Below are 18,020 nucleotides of genomic sequence, written 5' to 3' on the forward strand. Positions count from 1 at the left end.
TTTCCTTCCTTCCTTCCTTCCTTTTTTCCTTCCTTCCTTCCTTCCTTCCTTCTTTTCTTCCTTCCTTTTTTTCTTTTGGTTTTATGGTGTTGGTTTCATGCTAAAAACCTTTTCCATTTCCATAAGCACACAAATATAAAATAGGTCGATACCATAAATTTTATGTAAGCCAGCATAACTCTATTTAAAATGTTTTATATAAACTGCAAATTTAATGTTGGAACTTCCCTTTTAAATTCAGAGGTTTTCCTCTGTGGCTGTGGGGTTTGTGGTGGTGAATTTTTATCCTGGAAAGTTCATGACCACTTGAAATGTACACTACGAAAACCAGTTTTTTCTACCAAATAGTTCCATCTTAAAAACAATAGGAGGGAAAAAGGGGAAAAGAGGAATAAAACTTAGGCAAGGGAGAATAGAATGTTGGTATATTTGGAGAGCTTTGCCCTGTGACTTCTCTATAGTATGAATTTTATATCTTTTGTAAGGAATTATAGCACTTAAATTTGTATAGTGCTTTTAAGTAATAATCATTTATTGACAGTCTGTTTTATGTTAGGCATTTTATAATTTCTGTTCTATTCAGTCTTCAAAAGAACCCATCTGAGACAGGCATGATAGACTAGTTATTCCATTGTAATTGATGAAGGAAAACAGGGGTTGCCTAAGGTAATACAGCTATTTTATGGCAAAGTAGGGCTGGAATGGAAGTCTTTCAAATCCATATCTTCATATTATACTAGCTGTCTCCCATAGTCATTGCTACTTCCATATTGTCTTGCTTGATCCCAATGACAATCCTTTGAGGTGAACTATAGCTTCAATATTTGCCCAAGATTATATAGCTGATCACTGGCATAATTGAGAGAACAGAAGGCTCCTTTCAGCTGAGGACTCTTCTGAAATAGAAGCTGCATGAGATCCAGTTACTTTTCATCTGCCTCTAGTTATGTTGATGTTAATTGGGCAGGATAAAACCAGAATATAACTCCAAATTACTAGGCCAAGAATGTCTGAGGTACTTAGAAAAATAGGTATGGGACCTAAAAGTGTGTGTAGGGAACCCCAGGGAATTAGATTGGCAATGGGGCTGCCCCTATTCTTATTCCAAGTGTTTGGTTCTCTAGGATTCTGATTGGAGATTTTAGAGGTGGCCATTGATCTAAACCAGAGAGTTTAATGAACTGTTTTCTCTTTTATCCTTATGTCTATATGCTGGGGACTGTACTGAAAATGGTGGCTAATTGATTTAAGACAATTTTTCTTAACCTTGAGCTTTTTGGAAATGGACAAGTCTGCTAAATAATTTGTATTTCTTGGGAAAAGTGGTTATAATAATATGAATAAAACAAAATTACTGTATAAGAATTCCATTTTAAATAACCAAAAATCTTAAAAAGATACAGTAAATGGCAAATCATGTTTAAATGTTTTGTTGGCATCCCTTGAACTACTCCTACTCCTACTGCCATTCTCCTGCTCCTCCTCTCCTTGCATTGTTTCTCCTTTAAGATAATTCAGTAATATAAAGTGTGTTACTTTACAACATAGTAATGTTAATGATTATTAGGTTTTCTTAAAGTTTTCCTTTTGCTTTGATCATATAAAAACAAAACTAAAATACATTCTGATTCCTACTCAAAGAAGGGAAATATTAAGTTCTACTTACTACTTATGGAATCAGAGGAGAAGGCACTGGGGCTTAATGTTAAATGAAAATATGGAAACTAAGGACTTTAATTCTGGCTATTCCAGTAGAATCAGTAAACAATCAAGAATCCCAGCTCTTAATCTGAAGCTATTGCTAACTTGTTGCATATCCTAGGTGACTTGACTTCTCTGTCCTCCTGGATTAGGTGTTATAGTTTTATCAACTGCAGAGATAAAGCAAGGCCAGTCATTTTTTATTTCACTCTTTTCTCTTTCCCAGGAGAGTTGTCACTCCATTGGAAAGGGTTAAAAGAAGATTAAGGGACCCAAAACCCATGGTAGATATGAAGACAGCAAGAAAATAGTTATATAAAGGCTACTCTAGTCTATGGGGAAAGTTTATCCCAATGTATTACAATAAAAAATAAACATGCATGTGTTACCACAATTACCATTAAGATAATTTATATTTGTCATTAAGAACCCATGGAGATTAGGAAAAGAGCCAGACAAGACAGATGTTAATCCCAATTGTCAAGGACGGGAAAAGGTAAATTCTACCAATCCTTGCTACTTAAAGTGTGTTCCATTGACCAGCAGCATTGGTATCACCTTGGAGCTTGTTAGAAATGCAGAATCCTAGACTCTACTGCAGCTCTCTTGAATCATAATCTGCATTTTAACAAGATCCTGAAGTGATTCATATATACATTAAAATTTGAGAAGTACTTACTGTGTGTTAAGTAATTGCTTAAACTTTAAGCAGCACTATAAATTAGTTATACACACACACACACGCACACACACATATATGTAACTTTAGAGTATCTCAGTTAAAAGGAACCAGCTTAAGTTTTACATTACTGAAGAATGGCTTTAACACTTAAAAAAATGAATCCATTGTATACTGGGCATGGTTCTATATGTAATGTATCTGAAGTAGAGCATTTGCGATTACTTCTTAAGATACCCTTATGGAACAAAGGAGCCAATATGGCTGGATAAAAGTAGTGCACATTTTCAGATGAACAAACCACCGTGTTAAAGAATATTCATTTATAAATGAACACAAGGTTGCCCATTTAGCTAAAGACTTATATAATTTTGTTACATTTATTTCAATTACTTGTAGACCACTGTAAATACCATAAGATTAAGCTAGTGTCTGTCTTATTAACAGTTGCGTCCCCAGTGCTTCATATGGTGGATGTTCTCTAACAGGAGCTTAATAAACACTTTTGAATGATTAAAATGAATGAACTTTTGAAGATAGACATCAGCCTGGACAGGGATCTCTACTGGTGTTCTTACAAGTTTCTATTCTCTGACTTGAGCCTAATAATTCTATAAATGACTTAAATAAAGACATTGTGGAAATACTGTTACATTTGTGGATGACAGAAGCTGGGATAGTTAAAATAATGACTAGTTTGTGAAATGCTTGTCATGGGACAATATAATGGAAAAATAATGAAGATAAAATTTAACAAGGCTAAATGTAGTATGTGAATTAAAAAAAAATCAGCTGCGTTAATGAAGGATGGGAGACCTGGCTTGCTAAAAAGTTATTGATTAAAGCTAATAACAAAAGGCTGGTATGATCTCAAGTTGTTTTAAAAGTATAGCTTCTATCTAGAACATGGCAAATTGTGAACTGGTCAGAACATGCAACATTTTGTCCAATTATGTGTGGAACTTTGAGGAACATTTACAACTTAGAATAAGAAGTGAATGGATTTCACAAGACATATAGTTAGTTGCCCATGATTGTAATAGGAGACTTTAAGTGTATTCATTCATGTACAATATAGAGTATGGTCAACTGGTATCTCCTTTGCTGTTATTTGCCGTCCCTTACTAGTTTACCAGCTGGGGATTATATTAAAAATGGTTTTGCTGACCTGTAGACATTTCTCAACATTTGTGTGTAATCAGTATTTACATCCTTATGCTTTTGGGATAAGTCCATTAAATAATTGGTAGTTTGGTGTTAGTAACTTGGTAGCGAAGGCAATCCTCTTCAAGTCTTAGCCTAAAAAAAAATTAATTTCTAAATTGGATGATGGCTATGCTCGATTTTTAAAAAATTTTTATTTTTATTTAAGTAGTTGTTACACCCAGTGTGGGACTCGAACTCATGATGCCAAGATCAAGAGTCATGAGAACCTCTGACTGAGCCAGCCAGGCACCCCTTGATTTTTTTTTTTTTTTTTTTTTGAAAGCAGTACTGATGTAGACATCAGTGGTATTCCTGAGGTCACCATTTGGGTCAGAAGAAGAATTTAGAAGTACTCAATTATGGGCGCTCAACCAAAGGCTGGCAAAGAACAATCTCTTTATTCATTCTTTTAATAGCTATTTTTTGGGTGTTAATTGGTGCAAGGACCTGAGATATTTCAAAGATCCCTAAATCATTAGAAGCTTACTAATCTTCAAAGATAGTTTCATTCTGTAAACTTGATAATACCAAATCTGTGTTTAATACATGCATGTGCTATTATTACTACTCAGTTTCACTGACTCCTTTTCATATATGTGACACCTTTTTCTCTTCGGGCTTATAATGAAGAGTAGATATGTTAAAGCATGCAATTGATTAAACTAGACGAGGTGTGATACTAAGCAAACTAGGGAAACTCAGGAATAGTGGATGTAACAAATGAATATACGCACTAATATAGATTTTAAAATCTAGATATTTCTTACACTACTCATAACCTCTTTCAGTGAATTTAATTTGGCCACTAGATAATAAAAAAAGTAAGTCTGAAATAACTACAACTATTTATTACTGCCGAATGACTCAGTGGTAATCTGGAATCAGGGATGTCATATGGTGAATACAGAATTTTGGTAATATATGAGTTCTCTGAAGATCATGTCTCATGTCTTTGGTTTATATATACCTAATTTATTCTTAGGAAATAGAATTTGGTTTGGAAATAAAGTATTCTGGTATGATATTAAAGTATTATATGTAAGTCTCATTAGGAAATATATTTTGTGGATAGGATTTTGTCAATATCTATTGAAAATCAACTCATTTTAAAAACATTAATTCTGAAGTCACTGTTACATTAAAAATGCAGTTATTTAGGTAAGAGTTTCCAACTTTTTCAATTTTTATCTATTAATAAAAGCCTCATATATAGTTGGATAACTTTATATGTCTTTTAGCACATCAACTAAACTTACAGATTAGCACAAAGGTTCTAACCAAGTGCGGAGAAAATATGGTATGTGGTAAGGAAAAAGAAAATGAGCATTTAAAACTCATGATTGTGCCAATAAAGGGACTTATAAAGTTACCTTTTTTTTTTTACTCTTTGTCCAATTTTAGTGGACAGGTCGGGGTGTTAAAATGTAAAGTTTCTAATTCCACATTACGTGTTAACAATGATTGGAACAAACTGATGAAGTCTTGCCCCTCAATTACAAATGTTTCTGTTCAAAGTCTTAAGTATAATACCATATAAGGTATAAAATTTTTTGAAAATAATGCTATAAATTTGTCTTTCTCAGAAAATCATGGCTGCATATAATGAACTTCTATAATTTGACACCATTTTTTTTCTCATCTGTGTTTAAATTTGATCATTCCAGTTCTACAGTTGTGACAGCTTTGAACTGTAGTCAGTTTGTAACCATAACTTTTGCTTTAGGTCATAACTTATTTACCATTTTTATTATATTTTTTAATAGGGTGGTGTTTGACTAGTTGAAGGGTACAGTTTTATTCAACTACCTGATGCATATTATCTTATACAGCAGTGTTATCACTAAGTGATCTAAGTAAAATAAAAAATCCACAAGGGAATAAAGATAGGAATGAAGCCTCTTTTCATTGAATTAATAATAATAAGGAAGAGCTGAAAGTTATTCAAATAGACCTGTGGGGGGAGGGAGTCTTTCTTGAAAACAGGGCATAGTTATGCCTTCTTTATCTGCCATCACTGGGGAACATGGGAAATCAGAGCAGTCAATGTAGGAAAATAATGGAATCTTATGCCTATAAGCTCCTACATTCTTTTAATTTTTTGCTTTTGGGGAAACTGTTTTTTTTTTTTTTTTTTTTAATGGCTCCAGGTCATTGTTATTCTACTGAGCAATGCAGGGACTGGAGACAGTATGGAGCTGTTTGTCCCTGTTAAATAGCTGCAGAATGCTTTTATTGTATCTTTTCTTTCTGGTTTTAAAAAACTAGTTTTCTCTCATTATCACATCTTTCTGCTTTATGTCTATCTGCATTTGCCTAAGTTTAGGTGCAGTACAAGACCTGCCTTGTCTCCTATTCAGTTCTTCTAGAAAGTCTGGTCTTCTGCCAATTTACTTGTTTGTTTTTATTTATTCTTCCAGCTTAGTCACTTACTCTGGTTTCCAGTATAGCAACCCTATTCCCCAATGCTGGAAACTCTTTTCAGTGCTTGCTTCTTAAAAGTCCTCTGATTCTGTGCCCTTTCTCTGTAAGCCTTCTACTGCTTTTTCACTCCTGACTGAGGTAGAATACCAAGAACAGCCTTTTTTTTTTTTTTTAAGTAATCTCTACACCCAATGTGGGGCTCGAACCCATGACCCCGAGATCAAGAGTTGCACACTCTACCGACTGAGCCAACCAGGCGCCCCTTTTTCTTTTCTCTTTTTTAAAAACATTTTATTTATTTATCAGAGAGAGAGAGAGAGCACAAGCAGGGGGAGCGGCAGGCAGAGGGAAAAGCAGGCTCCCCACTGAGCAAGATGCGGGGGGGGCTGGATCCCAGGACCCTGGGATCATGACCTGAGACAAAGTCAGACGCTTAACTTACTGAGCCACCCAAGCATTCCTCTTTTCTTTTCTTTTCTTCTTTTCTTTTGTCTTCTCCTCTTCTCTTTTCTTTCTTTCTCTCTCTCTCCTTTTTTTTTTTTTTTTTTTTTGTGCATGTTACAACAAAAGTACTTTATGGAAGGACTGGGAAATAAAATAGAATGAGAGTGAGAGGGAAGGCCTGTATTCAAATTCAAAGGAAATTCCCAACTGCCTTTTGAAAAGCTCTGTTCCCAGAGGCAGTGGGCACTATTGTGCCCTGGTGTTGAGGAGGACAGTGACAGCACATTGCAGGTGTTGCCATGGAGGTGTTGGAAGAGGGACAGTGAGGCTGGATGAGAACTTCGCTTCAGTGGGAATCTCATGCTCTGACAAAGTGTTACAGGAGATAGTTACGTAGTAACAGTGTCCTGAGTAGAAGCAAATTATTTCCGTGGATTTAAACATTTATCTTCCTTTGAAGAATTTGGGCTTAGCCGGATGGAACCTCCCCAGAAAGCAATTACCAGACGGTGTTTTTCCTGCTCTTATTCAGTTTCCCAGAAGGAAGTCGAATCCTCTTCTGAAGACAAGCCCCAGGCCTGGCACCAGAAAGTAGCCTGAGCTAGTGGCCATAAACTTAACTACTTGGAAGCATTTCAAAACGCTGTACCATTTTTTGTGATTAATTTGAGGTTTTTGGACCCCCCCCCCCCAGAGCAGTGGTTCTTAAACTTTTTGGTTTCCGGGCCCCTTTATCATAAAAATTATTGAGAACATCAGAGACCTTTTATGGGGTATATCTATCAATATTTGCCAAATTAGAAATTAAAACAGAAAAATTTAAAACACACGAATACACAAGCCCACATGTCATTAACTGTCAGAGTGATAGAGCCATCACATGTCCTGTAGCTTTTGAAAAACTCTGCTGTATTCTTGATGGAGTAACACTGTAGCATTACTATAAAAGTAGCTTTAAGTCTGTGGACCCCCTGAGAGTGTCTAGGGAAAGCCCAGGGATTCTTAGACCACACTTTGAGAACTGTTGCTCTTAGTGGTCTATGAATAGAATTCAGGAGATTTGACATCCTAGAGGGGGAAAAAATTATGTCTTCACTAATTTCCAACAGAAACTTATTACTTCATCTCATTTCCAATGTAGGCATAAACCACAGCAATATCAGGAGTGCCTGTGACATTGTTACCAATAGAAATCACAGATATGTTCATAGTATATCAGGTTATGGAGTTATCTTAAAAATAACTTATGCTTATAGCTACTTTGAAATTATGGTAGTTATTAGACCTGCTGCTAGATCTTGTTAATGAATTAATAAAAGGCACCCATATTAATATTTTATAATTTAAAATTAATTTGATTAACTTATTCAATATAATCTATTTCTTTTGCAATCCTATATCTTGTATGTTTAAGAACATTATTTTGAGAAGAGGTCGGTGGCACACAAAAGGTTAAGAACTCTTCAGTATTTCAAGGACCGTAGAAGGACTCCAGTCTGTTGTCCTCACGGAAATGTCTCCTAGGCATTGGTTAGGATCCTACTGATAATACCGAGATCCTGAAAGGTCAGCAAGGAAGTGTGCTGTAGTGGGGTAAATCCACTGTAGACAAGCAGTATGTAGCTGACACTTCATTCTCAGTTATTCCAATGCAGACTTCAGAATTGGACCCCCCAGCAGGGAATTAGATATTTGCCCACTGGTTTGAGCGGTAATCCATCTTATTTTTTCTTAGAGAATCAGAAATAGTCTGTTGGCTTAGAAAGCTTGTTCCGCTTGGATTGTGGCATTATGAGATCTTGTCTGAAATGCTCTGCAACCAATTCTGAATTGTCAACACTTATGAATGAGTGTGGGATGCTCAAAAGGATTCTAAATTAAATAGCCCAAACTAAGAAATAAATGAATAAAATTGAGGCTATTCTTTTCACTTGTTGGAATAAGCTCATTGGCATTTTTCCGGAGCAGTTTGAGAGTCAGAAGTAGAAAGTGTTTCTGAAGGGACGTAGTCCTGATCTTTGGATCATGTGGTTCATTTTTATTCTTCTTGGATAGTCTCTGAAATGTAACCCCTTTGAAGATGTCACAATGATGTTATAAAGCAGGGCACTGCTTTAGGAATCAATGATTTTAGTTCTTGTTCTGCCTTTAATTAGCTGTGGTATCTTAGGAGAATACCTCAGCCTCTTGATCTCAGTGTCCTTGTTAACTGCTACAGAGCTTCTCCAGCTCAAATATTCTATGACAACTAGAAGTTTGGAATACATTCATTGATTGAAATTTACTGAACACCTACTATGAGCCAAATCTTGTATTAGGCGCTGGGAACTCAACAGAGAACAGTGCATGGTCCCTGCCCTCAAGTAGTCTAGAGTCTAGGGTTTAACCAGCAAACAGGATTTATGTAGAACCCACTTTCTAGACACAAAATATTAGAAATTCATGGTGAATTCTGTGAAGACTGTCAGTGCACATTCATATAACATCAAAAGGGTCACTCTTGGTATTAATTGGAACCTAGGAAAAAGTGGTCTCTGATTAATGAGCTTTCATGCACCTATCCAGCCTTTATCAATGTCCTAAAATGTATGAGACATTATGAGAGACAGTGAATCACAGGCTCACTGCCCTGAAGAAGTGCATAGGGCAAAAAGATACAAACAACCAGTTAAGGTGATAAGGCTATGATGGTATACGTACAAAGGTATTTTTGCATGTACAGATGAAGGCACACCTGACCCAATCAGATATTGGTTGTAGGAGGTTAGGGAATGTTCCTTAGAGGAGTTGGCATAAATAACTGGGCCTTGTGGGTTGAGTAGCCGTTTGTAAGGTAGAGAAGTGAGAGAATTTCAGTGTGATCATGGTTTGGGATCTAGTCTGGTACATCAGTCCATTTCAAATTTTGAATGTCTGGGCTGGGGAGATAGCATCTTTTAAATGCCTTGATGTAATATTGAAAACACTGATAAGGGGGTTTGGGTTTTTCATTTTGCTTTTGGATGTAACCTCTCATTTGTAACTTTTTCTTTAATGTTTATGTGTATGTTTTTAGAAAAAACACCCAGGTTAATGCCTGATAAAGGAAGCATGTATTACCCACGGGTACAACATTATCGAGAACTACTTGACTCATTGCCAATGGATGCCTATACCCATGGCTGCATTTTACATCCTGAGCTAACTGTGGACTCCATGATCCCAGCTTATGCAACCACACGGATTCGCAGTATGTAACAATCTTAAAGACTTGGAATTTTGTCTCAAAGTTCTTTTAATTTCATTTTTGAGACTGGGCATATCTCATGAAGACTTGGGGACAGTGTTGTGTTGTTAAGTTTGCTTCATGGATGTTCATGTTACAGATGAATCCATGCACCAGTCAGATTAATCTGTGCTTCATCTGTTCAGCTGGACACTTACTGTCTATAGGAACTGATTTTCCAGCTCTTGGCCTTGAGTAAAACTCAAGCTTGAGTAAAACTCAAGAATAGCCTGTGGAAAAGTAAAGAACATAACATGTTCTCATAGAAGATGGACTAAGAATCATGAAATCTGGAATCTGCTGGGGATTATGGGTAACTGAGTTCACATTTCTGGTCCTTAATTTTTGCTTCATTATGTGAGGGAGCTGGACTACAGGCTGTCCAACCATTTGTCTACCTCTAAATTCAGCGATTTGAGATTTATTAAGATTGAATTGTGATATTCAACCCTCTCCTTTTCTGAGGACAGAGTATGGTCAGTGCTTGGGATGTGGAAGAGAAAGTGTGTTCTATGGCACAGGTACCTGGGATGGGAAAGTAAGGGAAGGTGGCCGTGGTCAGACTCGGGGGGTGTTTGGCGAGGAACACTCAAACCCAGATCTTCTAATTCTAGAAACGACATTCTTTCCATCACATCGTCTCTCACCTTTCTAATCCTCCTATGCTGTTTTTCTTTCCTTTTGATTCTTCTCCTTCTCTCGTCTTCCCTCCCCGCCCTCCTCCTCCCCTTCCCGCTTTACCTTCTTGTTCCTCCTCCTCTTCACAAGTACTCATATGATGTGAAACGGGTGGTCTCAATATAATTCCATCACCTGGAGTTAATATTATTTTTTTAAAATCAGGCTTTTTTTCTTCTCGTCGTATAGAAGTCCATTAACAAAACTTGAAAGGTATTGAAAGGTAGAACCACCACTGTGCACTGAGCTCTTCTGACGTGCTGGGCCTCGTTCTGAGTGCTTTCCTGGGTGTCTCACATTTAATCCTTAGCCTATGCAGCAGATACTCTGATAGTTCCGTTTTGAGTCTGAGGAATAAGGCAGAGACAGGGCATAAACCCCAGAGCTCATGCTCTCACCATGGAGTTTCCTAGCTTCCCCTTGTTTCTTGTCTAGAAGGGAGGAAATAATTTCCTATTTCAAAAATGATTTTATTATCAGGTCAAATTGGTAACACAGAATCTGAACTGAAAAAACTGGCTGAAGAAAACCCAGATTTACAAGAGGCATACATCGCAAAACAGAAGCGACTTAAAGTAAGTAAACCAGGCTGTCCGCCGTTGACATCCACTGTTTGTATTAAATGTTCCACTTTTGGTAAAGTTTCACTATTTCTAGAACATCTCTTAAATATTTGCAAATCACCAGTGCACATTACCTTTGGCTTACGCTGTGCTTTTAGGAAGAATTTTTCTTTCTTAGATTTGATATTCAAACCTAATGACAGTTGCTTGAAAGGCAGATATTGCTCATGCTGATTGCCGAGGCAAGTTGTAAAATGAAAAAGCAAGTTCATGATACATACTAGGCATCTGTCATTTCAGGTTTTCTGCCACTTTAAGGCCTAGCTAGACCTTTAGGACTTTAATACCAATAGGGCAGGCAATTGGCAAGTTTGTTCTTCTATTATACTCCCCTCCCTTCTCTCATTTTTTTTTCTTCTTACCTTTCACCCATTTCTTCCACCTCGAACCCCCACCTCTGGCAACCACCAAACTGTTCTCTATGAGCTTGGTTTTTGTTTTGTTGGTGGTGGTGTTTTTAGATTCCACATATAAGAGAGAGCCTACAGTATATGTCTTTGTCTGACCTATTTCACTTAGCATAATTCCCTCGAGGTCTATTTTTGTTGGTGCAAATGGTAAAATTTCATTATTTTTTATGGTTGAATAATATTCCATTGTGTATATATTACCACATCTATTCATTCATCCATCGATGGACACTTAAGTCTTGGATATTGTAAATGAACCTGCAACGAACATGGGAGTGCATATATCTTTTTGAGTTAGTGTTTTCATATTCTTTGGGTAAATACCCAGAAGTGGCATTGCTGGATCGTATGGTGGTTCTGTTTGTAATTTTTTGAGGAACCTCAATACTGTTTTCCATTGTGGCTGCACCAGTTTACATTCCAACTAGTAGTGCATGATTGTTCCCTTTTCTCCACATCTTTGCCAACACTTATTTCTTGCCTTTTTGATCATAGCCCTTCTAACAGCTGTGAGGTGATATCTCATTGTGGTTTTGATTTGCATTTCCCTGATGATAAGTGATGTTGAGCATCCTTTTATGTACCTGTTGGCCATCTATATGTCTTCTATATGTCTTCAATTCAGATCCTCTGCACATTTTAAAATCAGATTGTTGTTTTGCTATTGTGTTGTAGGAGTTCTTTATATATTTTGGATGCTGTTAGCCCCTTATCAGATACATAATTTGGAAGTATTTTCTCCCATTTAATAGGCTGCCTTTTCATTTTGTTTTTGGTTTCCTCTGTCATGCTGAAACTTTTTAGTTTGATGTAGTCCCACTTGTTTACTTTTGCTTTTGTTGCTTTTGTTTTTGGTGTCAGATTAAAAAATTGTTGCCAAGACCTACATCATGAAACTTACCACTTCTGTTTTCTTCTAGGAGCTTTATGGTTTTAGGTCTTATGTTCAAGTCTTTAATCCATTTTGAGTTAATTCATTCTGACTTGTCTGCCTCCTAAGGAGCAGGGCTTTGCTTCGTCTGTTACAGTCAGCCTTTCTCTTTCTGGTGATTCTTTCCTCAGGGCCCAAGAACACACACAGGCTTCAGCCATATTAAAAATGTAGCAAATATCAACACTCCTCACCCTCCTCAACTTCCCATTTTCCTTTATCTTGTCTTAGCTAAGTGAGCTGCTTAAAAGAAATGCCTGCACACACAGCGCTCCTTACTTTCCACTTTGGTCTTTAACTCACTGCATTCAGATTTCTTCCTCAGGCCTGACCCTTCAGTTTTTCATTCCTCGAAAGTTGCTGAAGTTCCATTCATTCATTGGGGGTTGAAAGGAGTCTCTTTGTGCCCCTTGTATTCTTGGCCATCTCTGGTCATCTGGCCCCACAGGAGTTGCCAGTAGACCAGTGGGTCTGGCCCATGGAGGATTCTCACAGCCAGAGCATTTTCCCTCAGGTTTGCTTTGGCGTTAAGATTATTCTCTATCTCCTCATTGCCTTGGATAAAGAGGCTCCAACTCTAGAAGAGTTTATATCTGCTTTGCTCTGTATTGATTGTTTTTTGCAGGCATAAGTAACCTATTTAGTTATTTTTGCTAATTAGTCAAAGCTGCTTGACCATGACAATGTCAAATATTTGAAGAAAATTCTTGATGAATTGGAGAAAGTCTTGGATCAGGTTGAAACTGAGTTGCAAAGAAGAAATGAAGAAACCCCAGGTAGGTTCTCATTTGTGTGTGTGTGTGTGTGTGTGTGTGTGTGTGTGTGTGTGTGTGTGTGTGTTTTCATTCTCTTTTGCTGGATACCAGGCATATTTATGGTAATATTCTAAGATTTTACCGAAAACATTCTGTAGTCTGTTTTTTATTATTTTTATTCACGGGCAGTTTAAATTATCATGGCAACAATAATACCGAACTCAGCAAAACCCAGGTGTCTAATGGTAACCCAATCTGTGTCTATGTGAAATGTAACTGGTGGAGGATTTTTCTGCACAATTTAAAGTTATGGTTGAGAGGTTCCTGCTTAGCCTGTTTGACACATTTGTAATTACAGTAGTTCATTTGGTTGAATAACCCGAGTAATTGCTTGAAAGCTCCTTCTAGTTTTTTTCCCTAGGCAGGGAGAATACTTCCAGTCTAAAGTATAAAATGGCTGGGCTGTGTATATCTGCAGGCTGGCTGGTGAGCATCCCAATATTGTACCTGTGAACCTAACTGCACTATCCAGCCATTGCCTAGGTGCATGCACATGGACCATTTGTGCTATTCTAATTGGCAACAAAGTTGAAGACTGTGTTACATGAAACTTGTTTCACAGTAGGAACTTTCTTTTGCTTTACATAAGTAACTAGGAGCAGCAATCACTGAGTGACATTTCAGGCCCAATTTTATGGATTTTCCTAAAGCTCACCTGCTGTTTTCCTAAGCTAAGAGGAAAGATCTGTTGACTCCTCTGGCTTGGAGGTTCTCAACTCCTCAAAATCCTTTTCAATATCAAAGACCAACTTTGAGCTCAGGTGGCTCCAGTCTCACCCAGGGATAGGTGACGGACATATCAAGCAAATCTCCCTTAGCTTGCGCTACACTGGCATGGACTTTGTCTTAGGATAAAATTACTCACTGAGTATGATTGTCAAGAAAATGTACCATGGCCTTCATCATTTGCTGTACTCAAACTTGCCCTCAGGACCGAGACAAAAGATGCCAGCTAGAGTCTATCTGTATAGCTCTTGCCCCTAATTCTCCATGTCCCTCTCTCTGATTAGAAGAGGGCCGCCAGCCTTGGCTCTGCGGAGAATCCTTCACCCTGGCGGACGTCTCTCTTGCTGTCACATTGCATCGACTGAAGTTCCTGGGGTTTGCGAGGAGAAACTGGGGAAATGGAAAGCGACCAAACTTGGAAACCTATTACGAACGTGTCTTGAAGAGAAAAACATTTAACAAGGTTTTAGGACATGTCAACAATATATTAATCTCTGCAGTGCTGCCAACAGCATTCCGGGTGGCCAAGAAAAGGGCCCCAAAAGTTCTTGGCACTACCCTTGTGGTTGGTTTGCTTGCAGGGATGGGATATTTTGCCTTTATGCTTTTCAGAAAGAGACTTGGCAGCATGATATTAGCACTGAGACCCAGACCAAATTATTTCTAGTCTTATAGGGATCTAGTGGTGGCCACTCGTCCAGCCATTCAACTAGACCCTTGTATACTCTTCCAGGCCCAGGGAAGAATGACCCTAGGCAATTAGTAAAAAGTATAATTTACTTTACTCTTTGGGTAGTTTTGTGGGGAGAGGAGGTAATGAAAATGTTTTTGTGGGCTGGTAACTTTGAAATTACTTATTTGCAAACCTGAACTAATCCATCCTTAAAACATGTGCAAGGTCAAGATACAGATGTGCTGACAGAGAATTAGACCTTTAACTAGAATGCCAGTTCAAGTTCTGAATTATTTTTTGGGAGGAGTTTCTTACTATGAGCAGACGGTAATAATCTGTGATTGCCCATATCTCTTCATCTGAGATGATCTGGATGTGCTGAGTGTTGAGCAGTTAGCAACATTTTCCACTGGAATTCAGAAATCATCTTTGTTTCACAACCTGGGTTCAGACAGCAGTGGGGCACAACAGTGCTTCACATGATCATTGTTAGATCCAGGCAGAAATAAGAGAGACAAAGGGAACAGGGAGAGGGAAAAGAGGGAAAATGAAGTCTATATAGTGGAGAGCAGTAGAAGGCAACCTCCAGGTGCCTCCAATGCCACTCATGGCCGCCTGTCTCCTTAGTAAGCATTAGACTACTTGTGGCCACTGCCCACATATCCTCCTATACTTAAGACCTTGGAAAGAGGACTGGGGAGTTACTGGTGGGAGTGGACTGGAGAAAATTCTGGGCTTTACACTTACAGCACCTCATCCAGCCTTAGTATTAATTTTAAATGCATATGAATCACACTCATTGTTTTAATAAGATTAGCTGCTTATATACTTGGGTGTGAAATGCCCACTGGAACATGTCTGCCTAGCATTTACATGAAAATCTTAAGTGCTATAAAATGGTTCCTTTCTTTTCCTCATAGTTCCCCAATTGGATGGTGCCTGTGAACTATCACTCCTTTGGACTTTTGTGTCCAGTCACTGGGGGTCTTGGCTTCTACAGCCCTTTTTAGCACACAAATGGAAGTCAGGTGAATATCCCAGCTAATCACTAACATGGCATGTGGCTGGGAAGTGGGTATTTTAATGATCTGGAAGTATTAAATATGCCCATTCTGTATATGAAGAGGCTGGTGTGTTAAAAAAAAAAACAAAAAACATTGCCTAGACCTTGCATCTGTTTATTGTCATTAACAAGGCCTTAAAAGGTTAAAGAGAAAGAGAAAGGTCTAGTCTTAGCCCATGGAAATTAATTTAGGGGAAATGAAATAAGTTGATAGTGATGTCCACTTACATTCATTTATGTATGTCTAGGCATTTCAGGGGGTACCTCAGTCCATCTGGAGGGACAATCCCAGTGTGTCCCATGAACAACCATGGAACTGCATCATACAGTTTGTGCTCAGGAAAAAATGTTCATGGTGACAGGAAGATACAGTTTCCCTGGAGCTGGCCTGAGGGAGTTGGGGGATAGTTTTAGATCTCTGGCTGGAAGCATGTATAGAGAAGGATGAGCTGAGGTTCCAGCAAACAACAAAAGCTTATTTGGATTGCCTCAGATTGGCTATGCAAAACAGCCAAAGAATGTACTGACTTTTTCATCAACAGGAAACAGTCATACTTAGGAAATGACTTTTTGATGGTAAAATGAGTCTATAATTCCATTTCATGAATCAGTTGTTTTAGAAAATCTTGAAATGGATATTCCTTGTTTACAAAAATTAATAACATCTCAGTGTAAACTCAATACAACAATAATTAACAGACTGGCAGCTTTTCTAATGTCTTAATATTGCCCCTCAGTGCATTGTCATAGAGACTGGCTGGATTTGTTTATTGCTGGCACATTCCAATTCATGTTCCGAAAAGAGCCACAAAACTGATTATTTAGTAGCTCATCGTGTTTCAGAGATCTTTGTATCACCCTGTTAGAAGCCAGAATTCAGACAGGAAGAGAACAAAATTGGATTTTTATAAAAATCTACAAAAGGTATTTACCTATGGAAAGGTTGTTGATTAAGAATAAAGATTAGAAGCCCAGTGCTGGCTTTTCTTAAATTTTATTACTGAGTCAGGGAAAGTCTACCAGGAAGTGTAATCTTCTGATATAGTTTCATTGGAAATATGCTTGTGTCAATATTAAAGATGATACATCATAGTGATTTCACTTGTTTGTTTCATGGATACCCTTGCGTTTAGACTTAGAAAATGTTTGGGGTCATAGTGCCCACTAGATGTCGCTGTTCACACAGTGGTCTGAGATTGGGCATTAGGTTCAGCAAGCTTTCTAAAATGGCTCAAGTGAAGATAAATATTAATGACCTTAGTTTCTGAAATGAGGGCATCTTGATCAGATCATTCGTCTGTAAAAAAGCTTGAGGCACATGTAGTATTGATTTCTAATGCTTTGGAAGGGATGACAGTATCGCACAAGGTCAGGCTAAACATATACTGTTAGCAAAATAAGCACTTTTGTCTATTTTTTTCACGATCATTGGTGACTGACCAGTGTGCTCCTCACTTTCCAAGGTTTGTATAAATATCAAAATTATAAAAATGCCTGAGGTACTAAATTTAGGTTGACTATGTATGACTTAATACATAAATACTATTTTATTGTTATTGCAATTACATGCCTTTTGAATCGATTTCCCTTAATTGCAGATAGTTGTAAATGTTTGCTTGATTTTTAGTGATTATTGACACCAGAATTGTAGATATTTTGGTGTTGTTGAATGTAATAGATCAAGTTACTATTCTGCCTGTAAGATCAATAAAAGTAACTGGATAATCAATATGAACTCTCTACAAGTATTAATTTTATAATCTTTTTAAAGAAAAACAGATTTCATTTAAAATCAAAGCATACTGTGGTAATTGGAAAGAATAAAATATGCAGTTAGATATTAAAGATATTTAGCTACAGCATGCCATATTTTCCTTATAATAATTACTGACTCACGATTTATTTAAATACACACAGTTTTATCATTAAAATGAGTGGCAGCTTAAAGAATAACATATTGCTGTGGGGTGCCTGGGTGGCACAGTCAGTTAAACGTCCACCTCTTGATTTTTGGCTCAAGTCATAATCATCATGATCTCAGGGTCATGAGATTGAGCCCCATGTGGGGCTGCACACTCAGTGCAGTTGGCTTGAGTTTCTCTCTCCACCTGCCCCACTGTGCTCTCTCTCTCTCTCTCTCTCTCTCTCTCCCCCCCGTAAATAAATAAATAAATCTTAAAAAAAAAAAGAATAACATGTTGCTCTTGATCATTAAAGAGGTTCTTTTGCAGCTACCTAACGGGATAGGCATGAAAATGACAAATACCAAGAGAATATTGTTTTTTCAAAATAGTTTTGTTATGTGTTCACTTGGTTTCAAAGATTACTTTTATGATATTTATGTATATTTTTCATATAGCTAATTCTTTTTTGTTGAGTTTTAGA

The 18,020-nt window shown here is 37.5% G+C and overlaps 1 protein-coding gene across 2 annotated transcripts in view; it reads left to right on the forward strand.

Annotated features, from left to right (window-relative positions):
- Window positions 1-17,353, forward strand: part of GDAP1 (ganglioside induced differentiation associated protein 1) — an 18,594-nt gene extending 1,241 nt beyond the window's left edge. For both annotated transcript variants that reach the window (XM_025870749.2, XM_073892903.1), the window contains exons 3-6: window positions 9,507-9,680; window positions 10,875-10,969; window positions 13,020-13,134; window positions 14,184-17,353. In XM_025870749.2, the coding sequence (XP_025726534.1) occupies window positions 9,507-9,680; window positions 10,875-10,969; window positions 13,020-13,134; window positions 14,184-14,566 (767 nt within the window). In that variant the 3' untranslated portion in view covers window positions 14,567-17,353. The remainder of the gene's footprint in view (window positions 1-9,506; window positions 9,681-10,874; window positions 10,970-13,019; window positions 13,135-14,183) is intronic.
- The last annotated feature ends 667 nt before the right edge of the window (window positions 17,354-18,020 follow it).

Source organism: Callorhinus ursinus, unplaced genomic scaffold (genome assembly GCF_003265705.2).
Source record: "Callorhinus ursinus isolate GAN/ISIS: 27379988/994484 unplaced genomic scaffold, GSC_fseal_2.0 scaffold5, whole genome shotgun sequence".
Classification (NCBI taxonomy): domain Eukaryota; kingdom Metazoa; phylum Chordata; class Mammalia; order Carnivora; family Otariidae; genus Callorhinus; species Callorhinus ursinus.